Source organism: Rhagoletis pomonella, unplaced genomic scaffold (genome assembly GCF_013731165.1).
Source record: "Rhagoletis pomonella isolate Grant_MI unplaced genomic scaffold, Rhpom_1.0 Rhpom_scaffold_05468, whole genome shotgun sequence".
NCBI lineage: Eukaryota > Metazoa > Arthropoda > Insecta > Diptera > Tephritidae > Rhagoletis > Rhagoletis pomonella.
In genome coordinates this window covers 1-12,147 of record NW_023464007.1, presented here as the reverse complement: position 1 = coordinate 12,147, position 12,147 = coordinate 1, and the positions used below count along the sequence as shown (strand labels likewise).

The window sequence follows — 12,147 nt, the reverse complement described above, 5'->3', positions numbered from 1 at the left end:
ATGTAGTCATCGTAAAAATTTTTCTTTTGTTATTGTATACGTAATTCTTCCATGGGCAATCAACTAGCCATCTACGTTTTAGCTTTTCTATAATTTATGTGACTTTTATTTGATGAGAAAGAAAGTGGTGCGGTTGTGGCAGTAGAAGTATAACATATTGTTAATAGGTAATTTGTATGAATGTACATTGCAAATGTTTTTGTCCAGAATATAACGTAGTGCAAATATTAAAATTTCAGGGAGACATAGGAAACTCATGTTGAGGACTGCTCGGAAAAATGCTGGACTTTTAATTTATTGTTACATGTCAATACTTGTTTGTATGTACTGAATTTTTGTATTGAATCGCCTGTTGATAGCCCATTAATTTCACCTTAATAAAACGAACTCCGCCCTGGAAGAGAGAAGCATTAGTTATGCTACAAAAGTGCAAGAATGGATCCACAAAAAATTACTGAATTAGCAACTTTATTAAGAAAAAATGGTGATAAAATATTGAGCTCGGAATTTTCGTTGACCTTATCAGGTAATCAGAAATTTTTATTTGTACTAACGAAAAATCTGTATGTCACATTTATAAGACAAAAGGCTAAATTATTTAGTGTATAAGTACATATATAAAAAATATGTATGTCCTTTGCCATTAAAGCGCTACTCATTTATGCCAGTTTTCTTTGTTTTCATTGCTTTCGCTTTGCTGAACTGTTTTGATTTATTTTTAGAAATATTTGGTATTTATTTTCAATCAAACATACATACAAAACTACTATCCCTGCGAACCAAAGTTCCCAAAATCTTAACGAAATCTTTAGGAGTATTTCATTTCTGTAACGATTTTTTTACGAATCTTCAAAGAAAATTATATGAAGTGGTTGAAACGAGTTTGTAATGAAATTTCTGTATGAAAAATAAAGAAAATTCTGCAAGAAATTCTTCATATAACAGCATTATTTTTCGAAAATTCGTACAGGAGTCGGAAGTGTGCACAGTTTATTTAATTTTAGAAAATTCAGCACAAAATCTGATGCGATCCTTACGAATACTTCAAAATGTATCTTCAATTCAGACTACTCTGAAAAAAATGGTTTGCAGGGATGTTCATATCCTACAATATATGCGCACTTCTTTGTAGATGTGGAAAAAAAATTCCTTTTAATTAGATTACCCACTTGTTGCGAATAATATCTTTTAATAAAGTATTTTTTTTCTACTCTATAAGCTTTAGAAAATATATACTAGGTTAATGTAACTGTATTGTAGACCGCAATATGCATTCTGGACTTATCGTTGTGTGACTCATTTGCCTTACATACCCAAGTCACTATCTCATAAATGTTTTTAATTAGATCAAAATAGATTTTTATAAAGTATGTCCTTCTATTTATAAATTATTCAATCAAAGCGTTTATCGTGTTGCTCGTTTTGTTTTGATTGTACTGTTGGCTTTGCCATTACATTAGGTAGAAAATGAGCTCGATCACATCACACAAGCCTTATCAGTTATAATTGATTTTTGAACCTACCATGCAAACGTACAACAGTACGTTCAAATGTAACTATAGGGGGCCTAACGTTGAGTACCGTTTTACGTGTAAAGTTGCTACGTAGCAATCTACCACATGTTTTGCTGCTCTTCCAACAACAAAATGCGTGCTAGATTGTTACGGGTAGCAACTTTACATCTAAAATGCTACGGAAAGTGAGTTCCGCTAATATGTGTAATTTCTTACAGGCACCTTGCTGCGCGCCCTCAACGACTCATTCACACTAATCATAGATGGCGCTGCTGAAATTGGTGCTTCCTCGCAGACCTTTCAGGTCGCCAAGCCGGTAAACTCGAGATCGCCCGTCTTTACCGACTTGCAGTTAATCTATGATTTTGTACAAAAGACACCGTTGCTGTGTATAGTCCACTACCCTACTGATGAATATTTTGATGGTAAAATTGATATCAGTAAGTTTCGTGCTTTACGTCGACTAGAAGTGCAAAAGACTAGTGTGCGGCAGGTGATCGGCATACAGCGGTTGCGTGCACAACTACAGCAGCTCATTTGTGTCAAGAGCCTTGCCAACGTGGAGGACATTATAACGCGATGCGGTGGTGACAACTCAAATGGATTTGTATGGAATGAATTGAAAATTGCCGATTTTAGTTATAATAGTTTGCAGCGCATTGATGGCGCACTAGAATTTGCACAGTTTTTACAACACCTGAATCTACGCCACAATCAGCTGCGCAGCGTAGAGGCTATCAAGTGGTTACCCCATTTAAAGACGTTAGATTTGAGCTATAATTGTCTACAATGTGTACCACAATTCCATATGGAAGCCTATAAGCGTTTGCAATCGCTAAATATGAGCAATAATTTTGTTGAGGATCTCATGGGCATTGCTAAATTAGATGCGCTCACAGATTTGGATCTCTCCGATAATTGCCTACTAGATCATTCGTGCTTGCTACCACTCAGTACGCTGATAACGTTAAACTATCTTAACCTGTACGGCAATCCGTTGTGTTGCCATCCCAAACATCGACTGGCAACTGCACAATTCCTACACAAGAATACCGCCACCGTGAAGTTCATATTAGATTTTGAACCGCTTTCGAAGAGTGAAAAAGCGGTAACCGGCAGCCAACAGTTGCGTCATGTTGGCGCGCTTAATAGATACGCGCAACGGTCGCCCTCGACTTCCATCAATAGCAGCCGTGTGCCATCCTCAACACAAACACCTGCCTCCAGTGTGGGTTCATTGCGTTCCTTTAAATTTAACGAAAGCTCATCGGAGTTACCAGATGCCGTTAAAACCGCCGATAGTGGTGTGGGCACACGAAAACAAGCTTCTAAAACACGCACGGTGGATATACTGGAGGAAGAAGGTGTGCATTCACTGACGCCAGATGAGAGTGATGAGCTGGTGGTAGCTGAAAAACTGAAGCCGGTGAAGGTAGCTTTGAAAGCATCAAACATATCAATTGAAGACGACACACAACATCTGGAGGCAAAGAAGCAAATTGAAACCCTACGTGAGAAGTATGGTGCTAACTGGTTGCAGTCTGGCAATGCAGAAATGATGCAGAGTGTTTTAGGTTCGGCATATAAAGAAAATAAATATTTTGTATTAATATATCGAATTTTTGCAGGCATTGAAACCACAAATGGCGCACCTACAGGAGTAATAACAACGACGAACACTTCTAGGCAACTTTTTGACGATTTTTTGGGTGAACTTTCTGAGTCAGCGCTTGCGGCAACAGCTAAACCCACAACGCAGAGAGAGACCAATGATATGCTTGAAAACACATTGCATTCGTCCACCCCAATGAATAATAGCTATTTAAGTGGAGATGTGCCTAAACTTGAAGTTTTCGCTCCACCCATTAAAGCGAATGAGCCACTTGGCAATACAGACACAACTTTGTATCAAAGTATGGACAGCACCAACTCTAATGTTAATCAAAATCATACGCTTTATCAATCGGTAAATGATGCTGATAGCACATTGATGCAATCGACGGCAGATTCTTTGAATTCTTCTTTAGAACAACGGAGTATAAGTGATTTGACAGTGGCAGAGGACGATGATGAACATCCGCATTTGAAGGATGTTTATTCAAATGTAGCTGACGAAGAGCCTGAAGGTATGCATAAAAGTGCTTGAAAGATAGTTTATCTATCTATTTTTAACCGACTTCAAAAAAGGAGGAATATTATATATTTTTTTCGTTCTGTATATGTTACCGCATAACTTTGGACCACGTTAACCGATTTCGATAATTCTTTCTTCATAAGAAAGGTGGTACCTCAAGGGTGGTCCCATACTAATATAGTCCGATAATTGGATAGTGAAGAAATTAACGATAATCTTAAATTTGTATATGAAAATTTACATCTCTTTGGTTTTTTGCTTAAAAATTACTTATTTTATTGTGTATTTGCACTGATCTAATAATTAAACTTTCACTTACTTTTTGTTATAAAATTCGTATAGTCTCAGAACCCGAAGACGATGAAGTGACTTATATAGTCTACACAACGCCACGTAATGAAGCCGTATTTTTAACCATATCAGAAAATTACTTGCGTGTGCGCGATACATTAACACAAAAGTATGTAGTTAAAAAATATGTTTACTATATAATTTGTATTGCAATTAATATGTGCTATTTCAGAACCATTACCAAGTGGAGCCTGAAAATTTTAGAATCTTGTGATCGCATAAAATCAAATACGATACGTATAAATTTCGATACAATCAAGGCGGATAAGAAAGAGCGCATCTATACTGTTGAAGATGGGCTTTGTCAGGTATTCAAGATCATACAAATTTTTAAGTGACGGCTTACTTCTTCTTAAAAGTTTGCCAAAATAAAACGCTCACGATGGTAAAAGCTTTTAATGCTTTCGTCAAGTTTCTATAATCCTTTTGAGGCAAAGAATTTCAATAAATTATAAATTGTCAATTTTTGCAAATAATTATATTGAATTTTGCTTTGTAAGCAGAATCTAATTAATATTATACCCTTGTAGGAGCTCGAGCGCAAATTACGTGATATACTCTCACAACGTGATCTTGCTGACATGAATCAAACCGTTTATCGCTGTGTTAATTGTGCCTGCCAGTTCACAGCAGAGAATAAAAAGATGCCGCGGCAACAGGGTAAGCGGTTTACAAAAAAAGTTTGAATTGTGTATATATATTTTTCCCCATGCCATTTAGATGTACATTGTCCTTACTGCAAGAGCACCTTTGTCGCCGAGGTGCATGACATACCAAAACTGCAACCGGAGGCAACTAGCGAAAAGCTCTCACCGGCGGCAATAGTCGATGAGGAAACACCAATTAGCTCTGGTACACCACCGAAATGTCAGCAATCACACAACAACGTAGCGTCTAATATTGAAGTTGTTAGTGTTAATGATACGAATAGTATTGGTAAGTTAAAAAAACACCCCCCATCATAAGCAAAGAATTAATTTCTTTAATTTTTCCCGCTAATTTGATTCACTTTGAAATTCATTTTTGATACGTGTAAATTTATTTTTAATTATATTATTGTTAGAACAAACAAAAAAAGAAACCCCTTAAACTAAAAAAAAACTGTGATTTATAAGTTTACTAAAAAATTTATTAAATATATGTATGTAGTATATTCATGTATGTACATAACTTTTTAATTTCTGTTCCATTTATTTATTACAATTTAATGCAATATTTTTATTTCTTTTCTTCATTTGCATGCAACAACTACGATGCAAACAAATCAAAAACAAAATCCACTCAACTAACTTTCAATTATATTGTGTACTGTTTTTGCTTAAAATTTTTGTCAAATTAAAACCGCTGTAAACAAAATGTACATTGCCAAAGTTAAAGGACCGACCAGGCTTACCGCAATTAAAACACCCAAATATAGGAATCCACTACAGGGGCTGAAAAGTTAATATCTCTCTTTTAAAATGCTTTTAATTTTTTCAGCAAAAGTAGCATTGATTTTAACAAAATTTTGGGGAAAAAAATTTAGACAAAGAAGTTCAAAATTTAAATTGGCCTAATCAATGCTCCTTCTTTATTTACAATACTTTACTTTTTATGCTTAATATTAAAGCCCTGTGCCCAACTCTGTAGTTAAATGGTTTTAGCAAGCAATTTTTCTCATGACTAAAAATTATACGGATAATATCTTAAATAATGTCTCGAAATTAAACAGGCGAGATTCGTATGAAAAATACTTACAGGCTTCGAGTTTCCCAATTTTTTGTGCTAAAAAGATTCCCCTGATTTTTCCCCCCTAAACTTTATCGAAGCTCTTTTAATATTCAGCGACGGTTTAATGTAACTCCCAGAATTAATCCCTTAAAAGTCATTATTTCTTAAAAAAAAAAATATAGAATTTCAGCAACCCATTTTAGCCTACTGTAAAGGTCGATCCCCGGAAATTGATCTTATTCTTTTGTTTCAAAAATTGTGAAGCCTCTTAAGAAGTACTCCCTAATGGCATTTCTAGATATAGCAGGGCTTTTAACAACATATGTATTTCTGAACGCAATAACCTCCGCCATGGCATTACAGTCCTCCGAATAAACAGGTCTCTAGTTGAACTCATCTACCCACTCCCAGTGCTCACCCTTTATAAAATTTTTAATTTTAGAAGAATTATATCAATAAAATGTAAATGTAATAAAAGCTTAATAAAGTCTTGTCATTGCACATTAAAATGAAAATAATACATATAAAAACGGGCACCTGGATTGGCGTTTTATCGTATACATCAATAATATAAGCCTTAACAATTAGCCTATAACAACAGCTTGGGTGCAGGATAGAACATAAGTATGTTTTATAGAATTTTTATCATAAATTATCCACTATTAAAATTTAATATTTCAATACCTTTTTGTTTTCACTGCCTCTCCCTCTTATCTAATAAACCATCCAACATAAAAAATGTAAAGGCTCTGCTAATTCACTTAACGAATCCTCTTCCTGCTCGAAAATTACCAACTCACAAAACTCCTTCGATTCTAATCAATCGGTTGTGGGTAGCTCCAACACCGAACGTCTACAGGAGTTTAATGGCGACGAAAGTAGCGATGTCGATATCATTTCCAATCCCAGTCAATCAAGTATTGAGGTATTAGATCATAATGCTAGCCGTAAGGCATCTGAGGAGCGACGCTTAGCCCATATGACACCGCTGGAGCCAATCTATGACTTCAGCTATACGCAAAGCTTTATTGAACGCGAATTCGGCAATACTGCTACTGCGGCTATGCTTGAAAATCAAGCAAAAGTGGGGAAAAACACAACTGAGAATGCTGCATCATCAACAACAACAACAACAACAACAGTAGCGGCTGAGCCTGCAACAATGACATCTAGCTCTGCTGTGGCACCTGTCACCAACGCCGCCTCCATTGGTGTTCTGACACATTTGCAGCTTATCGAAAGCAGCTCTTCCGGATCGGTAACGGATAGCGTTTGCACCGCTTATGAGCAACAACAGCATCAGCAACTATTGAAAAAAACACCCTCCGCCGATGAGTTGCTGTCAAAGAGCGCTGAGAAAATGATTTTAAAAAACCTGCTAGCAGCCGAGAGTGTAGCAACGCTGGCGGAGCGCAGCTTCACGTCAGAGCAAACGTTACCGAAGGAGAATGAAGCAAATGGTGTCACTAATGGGCATGCAACGAAAAAAGAAGACAGCAAGGTATCATCCATATTTGGTGGTAAGCTATTGCTAGATAGTAAAATTAATTAAACGAAATTTAAATTCTACTTTACTTCTACTACTCCTACAGCTCTTATGCAGACCACAAACAACCTCATGTCCAGCTCGAAAAAAGCAAACGCACTAGCAAATCAACAATTTTCTACGTGTCAGCCATACAAATACAATTACGCAGATTTCAATGATGTCGACCATCGCTTGAAATTGTACTTTTATCAAACAAAATTCGATGAGAATGAACAATTGAAATGGTTGGCGCGTGGACGCATATACAATGGCACTACTAAAACACTTTGTCCTGGTATAGTGGTCTTGTCCACCTGCAAGTGTTACCTTATGGAGGCATTCGCTCCTGAAAATGAAGATGTCACCAAGTGGCTACGTTTGTTGGGGAGCGTCACCGCAGATCGACTAGAATGCATACATCTGCTGCCGTGGAAAATGGGGCTAGAATTTACGCTGCGCGATTGGGGCAGCTTTTTGCTGCTGTTGCAGGATATTCTGCGCACCGATAGTTTATTGTTATACTTTGCGAGTGAGTAAAGGAAAAATTTCTTTAAATAATAGAAGCAAAACATTTTCCAAATATGCAATAATTTATTGTATAAATATTAATACTTCCATTAGATAACTCGCTTCCTTCGCAGTGCGAGCTCAAATATCAACCATCTACAGAGTTGCTGAAACGCCTCAACAACGCCGTCCGTGACGAGCAATTAAAAATGTGCGCACTACTCAATGGTTGTACTGTTACTTGTGGCCAAGCAAAGCGTAGTTTAAACAATTGTACTCTACTGACTACCGACACACACCTATGCATCAGCTCTAGTAAATTCGATTGGCTAACTACCGCTGCCGCAGATGCGGAAATGGAAATTTGCTTGACTCAATTGATGTCAAATCTCGTTGAAGTGGAACAAGTGGATGCTAATACCTTTACAATAAATTATCTAGATGAAACTCAGGATCAGACTGAAATATGGCAGTGTACATTTGAGACGAAGGAGAATGCCAACAGCTGCTTAAATGCTATTGCACAATCTTGGGAGAAGCTTTTCGGCGTACCACTCCTAACTACGACGTGAGAATTGCATATTTTCAAAGCAATTATAATATATGTATGTATGTATCTATGTATAGACAAATAGTTTTTTACCAATTCGGATAATGAGTGTATTTGGTGCAGCGAAAGCAAGCTAAGTTGACGCCATATATAATGTAGAAAAATAGCAAAAAAAAAAATCTTCACAAATTTGCAATTATTTATACTGTATGCAATACAAATAATTTTTTACATGTTTAACATAGCGTTAGTTCTTCGTACATAATACATGCATATTTACTTTGTGTCTGACCTTACATACTTGCATATATAGCAAGTCTTTGATTAAAATAATTAAAAGATACTATTGAACGTGAACTTACTAGAAGTGAATGTATGTATACTTTACAATTGTTTTATTTTTATTCTTTTCGATTACGCAAATTAAAAAAAATATATATACATATATATTTAAACCAAAAATTGTCATCATTGCAGCAGGCAGTCAGGATTTTTTGACTTTTCATTGAAGCGGTATTTTAGAATAGAAATCATAAGTTCACCAGCTTCGATCAAACGTGATATCTTTATCGTTGATGCTTCGTTGGAGGCGAAGAAAAGCGCGAGTTATTTAGCCAGGTGAAACCCTAAAAAGCCATTAGCTTGAAAAGGAGACATTTATCTGACTGAGATCCTCGATTTGTCATTGGCCACTCGTAACCATTCTTAAACCCAGGGCCCTGCCAAAACTTGGGAGCATTACCACTCATGGAAACTTGGTAGAAGTACCAACTCCTTGGAGCTTGCGTTGTGCACACAGTCCATAAACGGAATGCTGGCATCAACTTTGCTAACCCATCGCACTGGATACTGTAGTAGGCTTAGCTTCTACTTATCCAGACTCGACCCCGGCACATGTCCGGCTTGGGAAGGCTCCAGACAGGACCCCAACGGCCTATTAACTTAAACAAAAATACATATAGAAACCCAACCCCAAAAAAATAATTACATGTATTTTGCTATAGTTAATTTTGAAGCAAGTATGTATTTTCGCTTAATAAAACTTTTCAACACTAAACAGTAAACGCAAAATTCACTATTAATAGAAATTATGCACTATTAATTTATTTAATACGTCTAAGCTAATTTCAGAAAATAGAAAATATTTCCTAAAACCTACTGCTTAAATGTATTGACAGTGCCGCCTTCAATATAACGGTATGGTCTAGCGCGTATACGCTTTGCAAATGCCTTTATGTAGTGTTTCTCCCGATGATACTCCACGGGATTGTAGAGTGGACCCTCCGTCTCCAAGAATATATCAAAACTGTACATTGTACGCACTAGTTGAGTGGCCAATAACGCCAATGGATGTTGGAGCATCGCTTGTGTCAATGAATTTGTCCAAAACTCCATTGATTTTACTGCTGCACTGTTTGCGGCATTATGCTGGCCATTCCAGTAAATGCATATAAACCAGATTGGACTTTCGGCAGGAAATTTACTACTTATACTAACTAGACATTCCATTTTGGCTGAGCCGCGCACGACTACAGCGCGATAGAAGAGTTGATTGCCATTGATGAGTTCGCAATCGGTGTAAGGCGCCGATGACAAGTACTCTTCGTAAGTGAGTGCTGTCCACTGCACGAGGCTACATGCAGGTCGTGTTGTAGGCAAACGTTCTTCTTTCAGATACAAATCGATTTGCTTTTGCACCAAGGCGCGTATTTGTTTGATCAAATTCAAGCGCGAAGTCCAAAGGTGCTGTATAGATTTAATTAAATCTGGGATCAATTTCTGCAACTTTGGTGGTTCTGGTACGACGACGGATTCTGATGCATCACTGATTTCGTTGAACACTTCAATACAGCACATGGTCTGCAGCCAACGGTAGGGGCGTCCGTAATCTTTAGAGTTCAAATATTCGACACATTCTTTTGTAGTCATATTTATGTTTTTCAGCTCATATTCTGCACCTGGTACGGGTATGGTTTCGCCCATATCGTCATCATTCAAATACTTAAGCACGTCTTGAGTTAGCGTTGCATCTGCAAAGCTCTGATCTGCATCACTCAAGCTGACCACCGTTGCAGCAGTAATAAAGCCCAGTCGCTTAAAGTAACGAAGTTTTACTGCTATGGACTCATCCATACTTTTCGCACCATTGCCAATTGTGAAGCGTACTTCAAGCGGGTGTGGTTGTAAAATACGCTTGCGCTGTTCCTGCATTAAATCTACTAGTAATTCGCTATTACCGCCGTGAGTTTTACGTTTCTTTGCAACACTGCTTACGTCTATCTCATCTGTGTCCGAACTAGCGCCACTCTTAATTGTTTCTGTTTGCGCAGCCAATTCCAGTTGTCGCACATCATCTTCACAACCCAAAACTACTACACAAACATCGCATTCTTTTGCTAACTCTATTGCGTGTATATTCATGTAAGCTAAATAAAGTGGTCGAGGCAATAGCTGCACTAACTGTTGCAATTTCCATTCACGATCCATTGGTACTTGAAGAGCTTCTTGCAACGGCCGTGTGGCTTTCATCAAAGTACGCAATGATGGCGCAAACGATGTAAGTTTCTCTGTTTTCAAAACGATATCCCTGAAAACTTGCTGCTTTGTATTCAGTAGTTCTTTGCATTGTGCTGCCAGCTGCTTACGCAAATTCAACTCACGCTCCAGGCGAGCCAAATGCTTGGCATGTCCTGACAATGGCGACACGTTCGTGGGCATGAGCTCTTTATCATTCTCAGTTGGTTCTTCATTTTCTGGCACCAATTCAATGTCTTCATCTTGACTCTTGAATTTGTGGCAATATCGTATTTCACGCTTCAAGTGATTGACCTCGTATAGCAAATTCTGTAGGTGCAATCGATTGCTGTCTACGCGCACTTTTTCGCGATGCAAATCTTCACGTCCAGAGCGAAGGCTGTACTTCACCATCCGATTTACTTTCTTGATCAACACGAACAGCAGTGAAGCATACTTGCGTTTCTCGGTAAATTCCTCAGAACGATCGCGTTCTCCAGTACTATTTTTCATCCTGAGCACTTCGTCAAAGATGCTACGTAGCGTCTCGAAATTCTTATGCAAGGAATCTGCCATTGTTTTAGAAGAAATATAAGGTTTTGCAAATGAATCCAAGCATAAATACACAGAAATGAATGGCGAACGGCGATAAAGAATCCGACAACATGGAAACTAAACTGACATATCTTTGACAGCTCGTGTTTCGGCAAGGTTTAGTGATGGCACGATTAATCGAATAACCGATTATAATCGGTTATTTTCATTCGGTTAACGATTTAATTGTATCGATATTTTCCTTTTTATGCAAAAATTTAATGGGCTTACATAATAATAATAATAATAGATTGGCGCTTACACATATGTTAGTGTTTGGACGAGCTTCTCGTCCGATTTGTGGCGTGCGCCTTGATGTTGTCACACAGAGCGGAGGGACCTACAGTTTTACGCCGACTCCGAAGGGCGATTGTATTTTTGTGAGAAGCTGTTTTTCATGGCAGAAATACACTCGGAGGTTTGCCATTGCCTGCCGAGAGACGACCGCTGTTAAGAAAAACCCTTTTTTCTTTATTTTTGCGATTTTGCTTTGACCAGGGCTTGAGCCCAGGCGTTACGGAGTGGAAGCGCGCACTGCTTACCACTACACAACAGCGGCAGCAATGGGCTTACGCATACTGAAAATCTTTCTAAGAAATCAAATTAAAAATCTCGATTTTTTTGAATAACAAAAAGAATTCCTGTGATGCGCTTATAATTTTGATACGGGGTGTATAACGGATGGTATACTACTTTAGATCTTTTTATTTATTGATTGCCTTAGTTTTTTGTTTTCTTGATTGTT

At 37.6% G+C, this 12,147-nt stretch overlaps 2 protein-coding genes across 5 annotated transcripts; one reads left to right on the top strand and one right to left on the bottom strand.

The window, feature by feature from the left end:
• LOC118755144 lies at positions 1 to 8,681 on the top strand (the record flags this gene model as incomplete). Of its 4 annotated transcripts, XM_036489992.1 has the most annotated exon segments (13): positions 1 to 167; positions 240 to 320; positions 402 to 526; positions 1,733 to 3,088; positions 3,143 to 3,640; positions 3,991 to 4,108; positions 4,172 to 4,307; positions 4,530 to 4,659; positions 4,720 to 4,935; positions 5,371 to 5,439; positions 6,456 to 7,229; positions 7,302 to 7,766; positions 7,859 to 8,681. In XM_036489992.1, coding segments are annotated over 11 exon segments (4,311 nt in total). In that variant the 3' UTR covers positions 8,317 to 8,681.
• Positions 8,682 to 9,285: 604 nt separating this feature from the next.
• On the bottom strand, positions 9,286 to 11,481 carry LOC118755145 (THO complex subunit 5-like). Its single transcript, XM_036489995.1, has one exon. It carries the CDS (start codon positions 11,382 to 11,384, stop codon positions 9,450 to 9,452), a length of 1,935 nt encoding a protein of 644 aa, XP_036345888.1. The 5' UTR covers positions 11,385 to 11,481; the 3' UTR covers positions 9,286 to 9,449.
• Positions 11,482 to 12,147: the final 666 nt, after the last annotated feature.